A 16,136-nucleotide genomic window follows, 5' to 3' on the forward strand; every position below is an offset into this window, starting at 1 on the left:
CTTAGCTGATGCATTAAAACGATCTTTATAAACTAGCAGAGCCAGCCCTAGCCACTAAGCGACATAAGTGAATGCTTAGGGCCCCACGCCTGCTAGGGTGCCCCCGACCCCCAAAAAGTATTGTTTTTTTGTTTAGTGGTTATTTTAGAAACTCAGTCAGGGTCTCAACTTACTGTTGAGAGCTAGAATAGTAGAATACACAAGGTGCAATTTCAAAATTTGGTTGTGCATAAGTAGTTTTTGTAGTTCCTGTTATGTCATTCACTGAGACTCACTCAATTAGCACATCAGCTAACTTTTTGCATATTGGTCTAGCCAGCTATATAAACTAGTAATCGTGTAATCATGGTTGAATTACCCAGGGGCCCTGATTTCGAGGGGACTCCCATTGATTTTGTTATTCGCTCTCACTCAGACATCATATTAACATGGCATAAGTCAGTGCAAAAAAATGCAAACATTTATCTCCTCCCTATAGCAAAATGAGTACAATTGCATGAAATCTGTTTTAAAATGGCTAAATCTTCTCTCTGCCCCATGGCAAAATGAGTAGGATTGCATGAAATTAGTTATAAAATTGCTAAATATTCTCTCCGCCCTATGGCGAAATGCCACTTAGGGCCCCAAAAAGGCTAGGGCCGGCTCTGTAAGCCAGTTACTAACCAAGTGAGAGGTGACATGCTATCCAAGGGGCCTAAATCAGTTTATCAAAACGTAAAGATTATGGTATATTTAGTTAGATGAATGAAAAAGAAACAGGATTTGGCTTCTGTAGCTATGAGCATAGCCGCTGGATGTGGGGGTGCTGAGGGTGTTGCAGCACCCCCTGAAAAATCAGAAGAAAAAAAATATGAATACAAATAAAAATAAAATTTGAAAACTTAAAAACATATTTTCACAAAAGTAGTGTACTGGGCCTTTACTACTATTAGCGGACAGATATTGACATCTGTAGCAATGGGCATGCATTTTTTTTAGTATCTCCACTTTGGGGGGAAAAAAGGTAGTTGTATGATTGAGAACAGTATCTCGTTGGATTCAATAGTTGCAATTGTAAGAGTTTTTGCTTTGTCTTTTTCTCTGCGATTGTCATTCTAATAGAATCCAGAAAGAACCTGTCGTTAAACATTTCCATCACCATGAAGAAAAACAATGTGCAATACAGTAATTTAGTACATACAGACATCAAGTGGTTTATGATGATGTGTTGTGATGATGGTGCTTTGTTGGTAGAACATAGCGCTTGTAACGCTTGGGTTGTGAGTTCAATTCCCACAGGAGACCAGTACGAAAATGTATGCACTCACTACTGTAAATTGCTCTGGTTAAGATTGTCTACTGAAATATATAATGAATTAATAGGACGTTTCAATTTACACATAGAAATAAGTTGCATTTGCAGAGTATTTCAAGAAACTGGAAAACATATGTCAAACAAGTATTTTTATATTCCACAAGTACAATATTATCAGATTAACTTTTTTGTACAGATAATTATCAGACTAAAGTTACAAATGCTGGTAAACACTCAAATACAAATAGATTTAGTTTAAATATTTTCACAAAAGTAGTGCACTGGGCCTTTACTAGTCCTGTATTAGCAGACCTTCAGCGCGGGCATGCTACTTCCCGCGATTTATGCAATGATATGTCAACCCATCTGATAAGTAGGCTATGAGTGTCTTCATAATTGACTCTGTGAGTAACTATCACTTGACTTCCTTGTACTTGAAACGATCGTCTCGACAATAGGCTAAGTGATAAAAGGTGTGCTGTTTATTGCGATGACGTCCACGCAGGCAACTGATGTAACCTCGATGAAAGTTTTAACGGGGAGTTAATTTAATGATGGGTGGTTGGAGTTTACAGTCTAGAAGATATAATTGCAATTTTCAGACAACGTTAGGGAAACTTCAACGCAGAAAGGTGGTATGGTATGGTGTGACGTGCGTTGGCAACGTTGATTGTTTTCCACAATTTCACTTGTAGCATCTGCATCATGTCTAATTTTATCCCAAGTCTAATTGGACTCCGTTATTAGACCTCTATCACATGGAGACCACAGCACGTTGCTTGCTTCAAGTGTCTAAATTTGTTTTGTAATATTTTCCCTTTGGAAACAGTCATTTGTAGTAACTGTAACACTGGTTGTTTATCCAGGCCTTGGACATACAGAAAGGCCACCCAAGACCAATGCAGGCCAGAATCCACCCCAACAGCCTTTAGACAGACGCTGTGAGTAGATTATGTGAGTAGAGCCAGAAACATTCATCATAATTCTGAATTAATTATTAAAAGAAAGAAAACCCCACTGTTGATCACTTTTGATAAGGTCTAGTTGATGTGCAACAATATCCTTGGTGTGCTGTGTTCCGTGACAATGGCACACCCAAACAGCTGTTAGGCCTTCATTTGTTTTGTTTTTACAGTCACAAGATGATGATGTTGTATTTGCTTTACTATAGAAACGCATCCTCTTGGCACACAGTCAAACCAGACGCCATTATAACTCGGGAAAACACCGAGCAGATTAGCGGATGTAACTAACTAGATGGTCACACTCCAAGATCCCTTTCTGCCTTATCAGTCTGGCATGCTGACTCAAAGACCTTGACAATCAGCCCAGCCTCAGCCCAGCCCCCCTTCTCCAGGAGAGGTGAAACTCTTGCATTATTCAAACAGTCTCTAATGAAACACAAATGATGTGGAAAGATCCAAAATGACCGTGGGCAACCTGAGAAACACTAGCTGTGAAGGGAAACAAATGTGGAAAAAGTACCACAAATAGCACATTTTCCTCATCCTGCATAACCTGGTTTCCAAGGGAAAGTATCCTTAAATACACTGTCATGCAGAGAGGGTATACCAGGCATCTGAGCATCCAGTTATCTCACTCATTATGTAGCCATGCATTTACAAAAATAATAGTTTGGCAAACTCAATTGGTTTTCAAAATCAAGATAATGTTTAGGGGAAAAAGCATGGAAATGCCTGCCAGGGTAATTGCCAGATTCATCAGCATATGGAGCTGTTTGCAACATCAACTTCCTCCAGGCCCAGGCTTACACTGTGTGTAAGTTGGAAATCAATATTTGATCAATCATGACAATCATATTAATCAAACAAACAGATTGGATCTCCTTTCCCTGAAATCAGCCTGATTTAAACAGCCTGCCTGCTGCACTCAGCAGTTTTCACTTCACTTGCCTTGGGATCATTACATGGAGGATTTAGGTCAGCTGGACATAGGCTATAGCTTGCTCATCTAGCTGTAATTACCTCTAAGTATAGGGACCTCAGATTGGATCTCCTTTCACTGAATGGCCAGGCAGGTATAACCAGCCTGAATGATTGCTTCACTCTATTGTTTTCGCTTCACTTGATAAGAGAAAGTGAATTGAAAAAATGGCGAGTGGAGTGGTCAGGCTGGTTACACCAGGGTAGAAAACACCTACCTTATAGTGTTAAGGTGGTCTGACATTTGGTTGCATCATGGGTGAGTTGCTGAGAGTCTATTTTCTACTTATGGACCTGGCACGTATATTCTAGAACTTCAGTGGGACGGAGTTAAAAACTGCTTGATTATGTGGACTGGTGTTGTTATCCACCCTAATCTGTATGTTGATGTGAAGAGACGGCAGTATCAAGCTGTGGTTATGGAAATGGGCTCATAATCAGAAGGTCACCGGGTTTAAATCCCAGGTATGGGTTATGCTATTGTTCTGTGATGCAATTCATGCTTGTTTAACGGGTCTGTTAATCAAAGAAATGGTTAAGACAACAATTAGACACGCCGTTCCGTTCTCTTCCTATGAATGGACTGGATATAGTATTTCTGTACATAGATTAATTCAAGGACTTTGTGGTAGAGCTACAGGGCACATGTAGGTTGATAATAGCATTCATGATCTTTATGTTGTATCAATAGCACCTGTTTTCTGTCCGTCTGACTGACCACATCATGTCAAATCACTTAAAGATTTTGGCAATGAGACCCTTTATACTTCCCCAGAGCATGCTAGCAGTTACCCACAGACTTCCAGTCATTGTGCTAATGCTAGTTAGCATTGGCTCGTGAAACTACATCCAACGTCTTTCATACTAGACACAGAGATATAAAAATGGCATCCAAAAGTTCATCTGACTGTGGGGAAGTAGAGAACAGGCCTCATTGCCAAAATCCCAAAGTATCTCTTTAACATGTTAATTATCCATGCAGAGGTATATATTCATTCTCCACAAAAGGGGGGTGACATTCACTCATAAAAAAAAGCACAAATAGTGGTCAGTAGGTCTGTGACCTATTCTTAGATAGACTATTTTTCTTGAGCAGCCTAGTCAGAGTACGAGGGCTATACACAGGATATCTGGTTCCTTGAGATAGTTGCAACTATTCAATGAATTTCTGTGGTGGCCTGGCCAGCAGTAGGTCAGTTGATTCCTACAGGCTTCAGTTGTATTACATGCTGCTGTTGAGGCCTGCGTTGCTGGTCATTTTATCACTGGTCAGGTGGGGACAAGGTATTGAACCCTAAAGAGGTCTGTAGAGCACCAAACCAACATGGTCCCTGTGCCATCCCTGTGGGGTCAAACAGGTGTAGTTAACGATTAGGTAGAGAATCCATCTAATTTATTTGACTTATTACAAGGACAACCTGGGTGTTCTCACCACTAGCCTAATCAACAGTAATTTGCTAATCATGATGGTATTTGCTGTTCTAAGGGAATCATATATTGTGAGCTTTCCAAATACAATGCACCACTGACTTTACTCTCGCTCTCTCTGGCACGTGGCAATGACAGGTCAACAGGTGCCTTAGACTAAATCACTTTTTTGGCACATGATAACTTGTCTCTTTATTAATCAAAATATGTGAGCTGAGAAACGATGAATCTGTTAAATATCCATAATGGCCTGTGCAAAGTGGCAATAGTGGCATATGTATGACACCTGTCTTTGATCCACTGAATGATATCTTACTGAGGGAAGCCTTGTACTTCAAGTTCACTGTCTGATCTTAACATTTTTAAATAGAAACAGCTCTTTCAGTTCCTCTTGAGTGTTCACACTCAACTTGGGTGTTGCAAGACTATTGTGTAGGTCCACTTTATTTCACTGAAACTAAAAACCAAAAGCAAACAACTTTAATAGCCAGGGATTTGTTATACTTTCCTTGATAAATTAGTTAGCATTATTATATTTTAACAGTCTTGTTGAAAGTGCATTTTACGGTATGTGACGTGACCAAAATGACTTACTGGTTGGTAAATCAACGGGCACAGCTCCGCGTGCAGTATCATGAGCAGTGTCCCAAGCAGCGCGGTGCCCAGAGCCCAAGCGCACAGACGCTTTTTGTCCTCCAATAAAACCTTTCTATCTCGCAATCTATAAAGATTGCCCCCCTCGATTTGAGGCATACGCTTCCCAGAGTGGGACAGCGGTACAGATATCTCAGTCATGTCACCGCCGTTTCTGTTGATCACTCCATCGCAATTGTCAACTTTGGAATTGAGGTGCAAATTGCGGGTTGTCATCTCCATGTCGCGTTGGCGTCGGCTGTGTCCGCTCTCCGTGTTTTCGTCCTCTGATGCCTCGTCCTCTCCCTGTCCAGCCTCCCCTCCGTCCGTGCTCTTCCCCGGATTGCGGGAAGGTATACCACTATGGGCCAACTGTGTCCCAGGTCCTCCTCCTCCTCCTCTCTGTGGCTCATGAAAGTAGCGGAATAAGGACTGTAAAACTAACTGTACGCGCTCACCTGAACACGAACAGCGAACACCTCCACTAGTTGACTGTTGCGCTGTTCTTATTTGCAGGGTTATGAGGTGAGAGGGCGCCATAAAAAGTATATCTCTCTCTCTTTCTCTCGCTCTCTCTCTCTGTGTGTGTGTGTGTGTGTGTGTGTGCGCGCGCGCGGTGGTGGAAAAAGTACCCAATTGGCGTACTTGAGTAAAAATATAGATACATTAATAGAAAGTTACTCAAGTAAGTGAGTCACCCAGTAAAATACTACTTGAGTAAAAGTCTAAAAGTATTTGGTTCTAAATATACTTAAGTATCAAAAGTAAATGTAATTGCTAAAATATACTTAAGTATCAAAAGTAAATGTAATTGCTAAAATATAATTAAGTATCAAAAGTAAATGTAATTGTTAAAATATAATTAAGTATCAAAAGTAAAAGTAGAAGTATAAATCATTTCAAATTCCTTCTTTTAAGCAAAGCAGATGGCACAATTTTCTTGTTTTTAAAATATATGGATAGCCAGGGGCACAGTCCAACACTCAGACATAATTTACCAAATATGCATTTGTGTTTAGTGAGTCTGCCAGATCAGAGGCAGTAGGGATTTTCCTGTTCTGCTAAGAATGCAAAATGTAAGGAGTACTTTTGGGTGTCAGGTAAAATGTATGGAGTAAAAAGTGCATTATTTTCTTGTGAAGTAAAAGTTGTAAAAAAAGATAAATAGTAAAGTACAGATACTACATAAGTAGTACTTTAAAGTATTTTTACTTAAGTAGTTTACACCACTGTGTGTGTGTGTGTGTGTGTGTGTGTGTGTGTGTGTGGCTGGTCTCGCATATGTAGGCTAGCCTACTCATTGGATAATTATAGAGGTTGGTAATTGCATAAGATACAGGATGTAAGGGTTTTATGACAGGATGATCAAATATGATAATTTCAGATGGTGAGGGTCAATCACCAATTCAGTTGGACAACTATTTTAGCATGTTGCTCTCTTTTTTTAAATCCCATTTTGATGGGCTTTTCACTGATGTGTCCCATTTAATTACAATACTGATAAAAACATATATTTAAACAAATCCAGCAATCGCTGTCGAAACAAATTGGTTTAGCAATACCACAATACTGTGTGCTCCCAAAATGCTATTCTGTAGCCTTCTAGAATGAATTAATACATTTTGGCATTATCAATTGCAAATAAGCTGTCACATAGGCCACCAATAACAAGCACATTATAGACTAGTACTGTTGTTATTTACCTGTGTATTGACATGGTGAGCCTATTCTCAAACGACACTTTCACAGTTCCAGGGTGACCTCTGGTGGATAATGGAGTAGGGTGTTTATTGAGATAAAGGGACAACGTTATACAGTATGTAGCCAATTATTTATTGTCAGACCCACATTTATATGAGAGGGATTTTCAGTCTCTTTTGAATAAAACTGCATTGTTATTATTTTACTGTTAATAAACGTCCCGTGGAATGTAGACGTCACCTCGTAATTTTTTTTTTGTTTTGTACTGTTCTCAGATGTCTCAACCACTAAACTCTAGAGATCTTTATCTCTCCCCAACAAACTGATGCAATAAGTGACATTTAGATAACTACCCCCCTCCTTCACCAGACATTTAAATAACATTCCTCAAAATGCCTTGAGCTATAGTGTAGAAAATGCCCCACCTCCATACACACACACTCAATCCCCATCATCCCCACACAACCTCTCACCCCATTTCCTTGGTTCTGTGCCTGGGAGGAACAGCGTCATGACCTTGGGCCATGTGACGCACCCCACACGGATCCTTCCGACAGGGTATCCTGTGCTGGGCTGCTGCTGACGACAGTGTCACTTCTCTCACGGCTCTAAGTGACTGGTTGACTGCCTCAGAGTGGCTTTCTGCTGGACCTGACCTGGTCTCTGTATCAGGACCAGACCTGGTATCTGTAACAGGACCTGACTTGGTCTCTGTATCAGTATCCAGGAGAGGTTGTGAAAACAATGTTATGGGTTAATTGGTGGAGACTGATTTGATAAATACTGGGCCCAAGGCCAACATAGTACACTATATATACAAAAGTATATGGACACCCTTTCAAAAATTAGTGGATACGGCTATTTCAGCCACACCCGTTGCTGACAGGTGTATACAATTGAGCACACCGCCATGCAATCTCCATAGACAAACGTTATTGCACAGGTAGCGAAATGCTTGTGTTCCAAGCTCCAACAGTGCAGTAATATCTAATAATACACAAACAACTAAAATAATGGAATTAAGAAATCTTAAGATGAGCAATGTCGGAGTCCGGAGTACACTATATATACAAAGGTACAGTACCAGTAAAAAGTTTGGACACACCTACTCATTCAAGGGTTTTTCTTTATTTTGACTATTTTCTACATTGTAAAATAATAGTGAAGACATCAACATTATTAAATAACACATATGGAATCATGTAGTAACCAAAAAAGTGTTAAACAAATCAAAATATATTTGAGATTCTTCAAAGTAGCCACTCTTTGCCTTGATGACAGCTTTGCTGGAATTTCTTTCCTTAACGTGTTTGAGATCAGTTGTGTTGTGACAAGGTAGGGGTGGTATACAGAAGATAGCCCTATTTGGTAAAAGACCAAGTCCATATTATGGCAAGAACAGCTCAAATAAGCAAAGAGAAATTACAGTCCACCATTATTTTAAGACATGAAGGTCAGTCAATCTAACATTTCAAGAACTTTGAAAGTTTCTTCAAGTGCAGTCCCAGAAACCATCAAGTGCTATGATGAAGCCGGCTCTCATGAGGATCGCCACAGGCAAGGAGGACCCAGAGTTACCTCTGCTGCAGAGGATAAGTTCATTAGAGTTACGTGTAAAAACCGTCTGTCCTTGATTGCAACACTCACTACCGAGTTACAAACTGCCTCTGGAAGCAACTTCAGCATAAGAACTGTTCGTCAGGAGCGTCATGAAATGGGTTTCTGTGGCTGATCAGCCGCACACAAGCCTAAGATCACCATGCGTAATCCCAAGCTTCGGCTGGAGTGGTGTAAAGCTCACCGCCATTGGACTCTGGAGCAGTGGAAACGTATTCTCTTGAGTGATGAATCATGCTTCACCATCTGGCAGTCCGACGGACAAATCTGGGTTTGGCGGATGCCAGGAGAACGCTGCCTGCCCCAATGCTAGTGCCAACTATACAGTTTGCTGGAGGAGGAATAATGGACTGAGACTGTTTTTCATGGTTCTGGCTAGGCCTCTAAGTTCCAGTGAAGGAAAATCTTAACGCTATAGCGTACAATGAAATTCTTCCAACTTTGTGGCTACAGATTGGGAAAGGCCTTTTCCTGTTTCAGCATGACAATGCCGGTGTGCATGAACTTTGAAGAGATGGCTCTGGAGGGGATGGCTGCCGTTTTATTGGCTCTTAACCAACCATGCTATTTTGTTTGTTTTTTCACATTGTTACTTATTTTGTAGATAATGTTGCTGCTAGTGGCTGGGGACATGAATATAGGGAAACTTAAATCAGTTTTAACTAATCAGCATGTTAAATGTGCAACCAGAGGGGAATAAAACTCTAGAACACCTTTACTCCACACACAGAGACGCGTACAAAGCTCTCCCTCGCTCTCCATTTGGCAAATCTGACCATAATTCTATCCTCCTGATTCCTGCTTACAAGCTAAAATTAAAGCAGGAAGCACCAGTGACTCGGTCTATAAAAAAGTGGTCAGATGAAGCAGATGCTAAACTACAGGACTGTTTTGCTATCACAGACCGGAATATGTTCTGGGATTCTTCCAATGGCATTGAAGAGTACAGTAAGTGCATCGAGGACGTCGTCCCCACAGTGACTGTACGTACATACCCCAACCAGAAGCCATGAACTACAGGTAACATTCGCACTGAGCAAAGGGTAGTGCTGCCGCTTTCAAGGAGCGGGACTCTAACCCGGAAGCTTATAAGAAATTCCACTATGCCCTCCGACAAACCATCAAACAGACAAAGTGTCAAAACAGGACTAAGATCGAGTCGTACTACACCGGCTCTGAAGCTCGTCGGATGTGGCAGGGCTTGCACACTATAACAGACTACAAATGGAAGCACAGCCCAGTGACACCAATTTACCAGACGAGCTAAATAACTTCTATGCTCGCTTTGAGGCAAGTAACACTGAAACATGCATGAGAGCATCAGCTGTTCTGGTCGACTGTGTGATCACGCTCTCCATAGCCTATGTAAGACCTTTAAACAGGTCAACATTCGCAAGGCCGCAGGGCCAGACGGATTCCCAGGACGTGTACTCCGAGCATGCGCTGACCAACTGGCAAGTGTCTTCACTGACATTTTCAACCTCTCCCTGTCTGAGTCTGTAATACCAACATGTTTCAAACAGACCACCATAGTCCCTGTGCCAAAGCACACTAAGGTAACCTGCCTAAATGACTACCGACCCCGTATCACTCAGGTCTGTAACCATGAAATGCTTTGAAAGGCTGGTCATGGCTCACATCAACACCATTATCCCAGAAACCCTAGACCCACTCCAATTTGCATGCCGCAGCAACAGATCCACAGATGATGCAATCTCTATTGCACTCCACACTGCCCTTTCACACCTGGACAAAAGGAACACCTATGTGAGAATGCTATTAATTGACTACAGCTCAGCGTTCAAAACCATAGTGCCCTCAAAGCTCATCAGTAAGCTAAGGACCCTGGGACTAAACACCTCCCTCTGCAACTGGATCCTGGACTTCCTGATGGGCCGCCCCCAGGTGGTAAGGGTAGGTATCAACACATCCGCCACGCTGATCCTCAGCACGGGGGCCCCTCAGGGGTGCGTGCTTAGTTCCCTCCTTTACTCCCTGTTCACTCATGACTGCACGGCCAGGCACGGCCAGGTTCCATTCTGGGTTGGAGCCCATTTTGCCATTCACTCCCATTTTTCCATTCACTGCCTAAAGGCGGCACAGCCATCTCCGAAACATCTGTCTCCAGGATTAAGTACGGCCTCGGATCTCTGCTGGCACGTATCATGACCTCCTAGAGGTTTTCAGCAGGGCTCGTGCTACCTCCCTTCCTCCACATCGTCCCTACGATTGTGCTATTGACCTACTCCCGGGCATCATACCGCCTCGAGGTCAGCTATATTCCCTGTCCGGACCTGAGACCAAGGCCATGGAGGAGTACATCGAGGACTCACTGGCTGTTGGGAGCATTCACCCTTCTGCCTCTCCTGCTGGCACCGGATTCTTCTTTGTGGGGAAAAAGGACAAGAACCTGCGCCCATGTATTGATTACTGGGGTTTCAATGATATTACGATAAAAAATCTGTACCCTATACCACTCCTCTCCTCAGCTTTCAAACCTCTCCAGGGGGCTACTATCTTCACCAAACTGGACCTTCGGAATGCCTACCATCTTGTGCAGATACGTGAAGGAGACGAGTGGAAGACAGCTTTCAACACTGCCAGTGGACATTATGAGTACCTGGTTATGCCTTTTGGACTCCAGGCTTTGGTCAACAATGTGCTCCGGGACATATTGAATCGTTTTGTTTTTGTCTAACCTCGACGACATCCTGGTTTTCTCTCGTTCTGCCCAAGAACACATTCTACATGTTCGACAGGTTCTTCAGCGCCTCTTGGGGAATCAGTTGTTTGTAAAGGCTGAGAAGTGTGAATTCCACCGCTCCACTATGTCCTTTCTAGGATACATTATTGCTGAGGGGAATGTACAGATGAATCCAGAGAAGGTGAGAGTAGTGGTGGATTGGCCCCAGTCCACGTCCAGGGTGCAGCTCCAACGGTTTCTGGGTTCTGCTCATTTCTACCGCTGTTTCATTCGGGGCTACGGCAAACTGGAGGCTCCCCTCTCTGCACTCACCTCTCCCAAGGTACTGTTCACATGGTCTCCAGCAGCGGACAAGGCTTTTGGGGATCTTAAGCAGCGATTCACTACTGCTCCTATCCTCATCCATCCAGACCCAACTCATCAGTTTGTGGTGGAGGTTGATGCTTCCGATGCGGGAGTAGGGGCCGTTTTTCCCCTGCAATCTGTGCAGGACCAAAAGCTTCATCCCTGTGCCTTCATGTCCCATCGTCTCAACTCTGCGGAGAGGAACTATGATGTTGGGAACCGGGAACTACTAGCTGTGAAGATGGCTCTGGAAGGGGCGGAACATCCATTCCTGATATGGACGGATCATACAAATGTAGAATACCTCCGTACTGCCAACCCAAGGCAAGCTCATTGGGCTCTGTTATTTACCCTGTTCAATTTCACCATCTCCTACCGACCAGGGTCAAAGAAGGTGAAGCCGGACACTCTATCCAGTCTGTACAGTTCCACTGACACTCCCTCTGAATCTGAGACCATCCTCCCTGCCTCTTGTTTGGTGGTTTATGTCGTTTGGGTAATTGAGGCTCTGGTTCGCAAGGCACAGCTTTCCCAGTCGGGCCCTGGGCGGGGCAGTCCGGCTAACAGGCTGTTTGTTTTCCGATTCGGTCCGGTCTCAGGTCATGGAATTGGCTCACTCCTCCAGTGAGGAGCCAATCAAAATTAGAGACGGCACTCCGGTATCTTGTTGCCAGTAACCCCACCACCTGGAGTCAGCAACTGGACTGGGTGGAATAATCCAGGAACACTCTCCCCTGCTCAGCTACTGGACTATCCCCCTTCGAATGCTCCATGGTGATCAGCCCCCGCTCATTCCAGAGCAAGAAGTGGTCAACATACCTTCAGCCCAGATGTTCGTCTGCCGCTGTCGGCGTACCTGGAGAAGAGCTCGGGCGGTTCTTCTCAAGACCACTTCCAGGTATCTTCGACAAGTGGACCGCCACCGTACTCTGGCTCCATTTCTAGAGTCATTTAGTCCCACTGCTGTCCGGCCCCATTTCTAGAGTCATTTAGTCCCACTTGCTGTCCGCCTGTTGTTGCCCCATACCCTCCGTGTTTACCCCACTTTTCATGTGTACAGGATTAAGCCTTTGTCTCACAGTCCTCTGTCTTCTGTTTCTAGGCCCAACCCTCACCCCAGGTCATCGATGGCCAGCCAGCGTATACGGTGAGACGTCTCCTGAGGGTTCGACCACGGGGCAGGGGTTTCCAGTACCTGGTTGACTGGGAGGGTTATGGCCTGGAGGAGAGGTGCTGGGTTCCTGCTAAAGATGTCCTGGACCCGACCCTCATCGGCGATTTTCTTTCACCTGTCCTTGTGATGGTCTCCACCCCCTCCAGGTGTCGGTTATTTCCCCCAGTGTATTTATCCCTGTGTTTCCTGTCTCTCTGTGCCAGTTCGTCTTGACTGTTTCAAGTCAACCAGCGTGTTTTCCCCATGCTCCTGCTTTTGCTATTCTCTCTTTTGCTAGTCTGTACCCAACTGCCCTGACCTCGAGCCTGCCTGCCACTCTGTACCTCCTGGACTCTGATTTGGTTTTGACCTTTTGCTTGTCCACGACTATTCTCTTGCCTACCCCTTTTGGTACTAATAAATATCAAACACTCAAACCATCTGCCTCCCGTGTCTGCATCTGGGTCTGGCCCTGAGCTCTTATATCGAGAGCATTCTGACGGGTTGCATCACTACCTGGTATGGCAACTGCTCGGCCTCCGACCGCAAGGCGCTACAGAGGGTAGTGTGTACGGCCCAGTACATCACCGGGGCCAACCTTCCAGCCATTCAGGACCTCTATACCAGGCAGTGTCAGAGGAAGGCCCTAAAAATAGTCAGACTCCAGCCACCCTAGTCATAGACTGTTCTCTCTGCTACCGCATGGCAAGCAATACTGGAGCGCCAAGTCTAGGTCCAAGAGGCTTCTAAACAGCTTCTACCCCCAAGCCATGAGACTCCTGAACATCTAATCAAATGGCTACCCAGACTATTTGCATTATCCCCCCCCCCTCTTCTACGCTGCTGCTACTCTCTGTTATTATCTATGCATAGTCACTTTAATAATTCTACCTACATGTACATATTACCTCGACACCAGTACCCCCTGTATATAGCCCCGCTATTGTTATTTATTGCTGCTCTTTAATTATTTGTTATTCTTACCTTGACTTTTGGGGGGTATTTTCTTCAAACTGCATTGTTGGTTAAGGGCTTGTAAGTAAGCATTTCACTGTAAGGTCTACACCTGTTTTATTTGGCGCATGTGACAAATACAATTTGATTTGACTTCACTAATGCTCTTGTGGCTGAATGGAAGCAAGTCCCCTCAGCAATGTTCCAACATCTACTGGAAAGCCTTCCCAGGAGAGTGGATGCTGTTATAGCTGCAAAGGGGGGACCAACTCCATATTAATGCCCATGATTTTGAAATGAGATGTTCGACGAGCTGTTGTCCACATACTTTTGGTCATGTAGTGTATGTTGCTATACAGTATAGTTGCAAGTGATTCTGGCCTGAGGTAGCCTATAGACTGCTCTTGCGCAAAGAAATATATACAGTGGCAAAAAAAAGCATGTGAACCCTTTGTAATTACCTGGATTTCTGCATAAATTGGTCATCAAGTCACAGCATTAGACAAACAACTAATAACACAGAAATTATTGTCTTTTTCTTGTCTATATTGAATACATCATTTAAACATTCACAGTATAGGTCGGAAAAAGTATGTGAACCCCTCGGCTAATGACTTCTCCAAAAGCTAATTGGAGTCAAGAGTCAGCTAACCTGGAGTCCAATCAATGAGACGTTGGTTAGAGATGCCTTACCCTATAAAAAACACTCACAAATTTTGAGTTTGCTATTCACAAGAAACATTGCCTGATGTGAACCATGCCTCGAACAAAAGAGATCTCAGAAGACCTAAGATTAAGAATTGTTGACTTGCATAAAGCTGGAAAGGGTTACAAAAGTATCTCTGAAAGCCTTGATGCCCATCAATCAACGGTAAGACAAATTGTCTATAAATTGAGAAATTTCAGCACTGTTGCTACTTTCCCTAGGAGTGGCTATCCTGCAAAGATGACTGCAAGAGCACAGCACAGAATGCTCAATGAGGTTAAGAAGAATCCTAGAGTGTCAGCTAAAGACTTACAGAAATCTCTGGAACACTCTAACATCTCTGTTGACTAGTCTACGATACGTAAAACACTAAACAAGAATGGTGTTCATGGGAGGACACCACGGAAGAAGCCACTGCTGTCCAAAAAAAACATTGCTGCAAGACTTACATTTGAAGTCGGAAGTTTAAACACCTCAACCAAATACTGTATATTAATATAATATAATATATTTAAACTCAGTTTTTCACAATTCTGACATTTAATCAGAGTAAAAATTCCCTGTCTTAGGTCGGTTAGGATTTATTTTAAGAATGTGAAATGTCAGGATAATAGTAGAAAGCGATTTATTTCAGCTTTTATGACTTTCATCACATTCCCAGTGGGTCAGAAGTTTACATACACTCAATTAATATTTGTTAGCATTGCCTTTAAATTGTTTAACTTGGGTCAAACGTTTTGGGTAGCCTTCCACAATGAGTTGGGTGAATTTTGTCCCATTCCCCCTGACAGAGCTGGTGTAACTGAGTCAGGTTTGTAGGCCTCCTTGCTCGCACAAGCTTTTTCAGATCTGCCCACAAATTTTCTATAGGATTGAGGTCAGGGCTTTGTGATGGCCACTACAATACGTTGACTTTGTTGTCCTTAAGCCATTTTGCCTTTTGAAGTATGCTTGGGGTCAATGTCCATTTGGAAGACCCATTTGCGACCAAGCTTTAACTTCATGACTGATGTCTTGAGATATATCCAATATATCAATATATCCACATAATTTTCAATTCTTCATGATGTCATCTATTTTGGGAAGTGCACCAGTCCCTCCTGCAGCAAATCACCCCCCACAACATGATGCTGCCACCCCGTGCTTCACGGTTGGGATGGTGTTCTACAGCTTGCAAGCCTCCCCTTTTTCATCCAAACAGAACAATGGTCATTATGGTCGAACAGTTCTATTTTTGTTTCATCAGACTAGAGGACCAGAGGATTCTCCAAAAAGTACGATCTTTGTCCCCATGTGCAGTTGCAAACCGTAGTCTGGCTTTTTTATAGCAGTTTTGGAGCAGTGGCTTCTTCCTTGCTGAGCGGCCTTTCAGGTTATGTTGATATAGGACTCGTTTTACTGTGGATATAGATACTTGTGTACCTATTTCCTCTAGCATCTTCACATGGTCCTTTGTTGTTGTTCTGGGATTGATTTGCACTTTTCTCACCAAAGTACGTTAATCTCTAGGAGACAGAGCCCGTCTCCTTCCTGAGCGGTATGACGGCTGTGTGGTCCCATGGTGTTTATACTGTTCAGATGATCGTGGTACCTTCAGGTGTTTGGAAATTGCTCCCAAGGATGAACCAGACTTGTGGAGGTCTACAATTGTTTTCTGA

The 16,136-nt window shown here is 43.3% G+C and overlaps 1 protein-coding gene and 1 long non-coding RNA gene across 2 annotated transcripts in view; one reads left to right on the forward strand and one right to left on the reverse strand.

Moving 5' to 3' along the window:
• Nucleotides 1-5,879, reverse strand: part of LOC112222756 (intermediate conductance calcium-activated potassium channel protein 4-like) — a 42,830-nt gene extending 36,951 nt beyond the window's left edge. Inside the window, exon 1 of the mRNA XM_024385497.2 lies at nt 5,260-5,879. Within this exon, the coding sequence (XP_024241265.2) occupies nt 5,260-5,838 (579 nt within the window). The 5' untranslated portion in view covers nt 5,839-5,879. The remainder of the gene's footprint in view (nt 1-5,259) is intronic.
• LOC121840606 lies at nt 1,592-13,182 on the forward strand. The gene is made up of 3 exons (XR_006079736.1): nt 1,592-1,698; nt 2,161-2,248; nt 12,768-13,182. It is a non-coding gene; the product is annotated as an uncharacterized LOC121840606 (long non-coding RNA).
• The last annotated feature ends 2,954 nt before the right edge of the window (nt 13,183-16,136 follow it).

The sequence above is a fragment of the Oncorhynchus tshawytscha genome, linkage group LG23, assembly GCF_018296145.1.
Source record: "Oncorhynchus tshawytscha isolate Ot180627B linkage group LG23, Otsh_v2.0, whole genome shotgun sequence".
Taxonomy (NCBI): domain Eukaryota; kingdom Metazoa; phylum Chordata; class Actinopteri; order Salmoniformes; family Salmonidae; genus Oncorhynchus; species Oncorhynchus tshawytscha.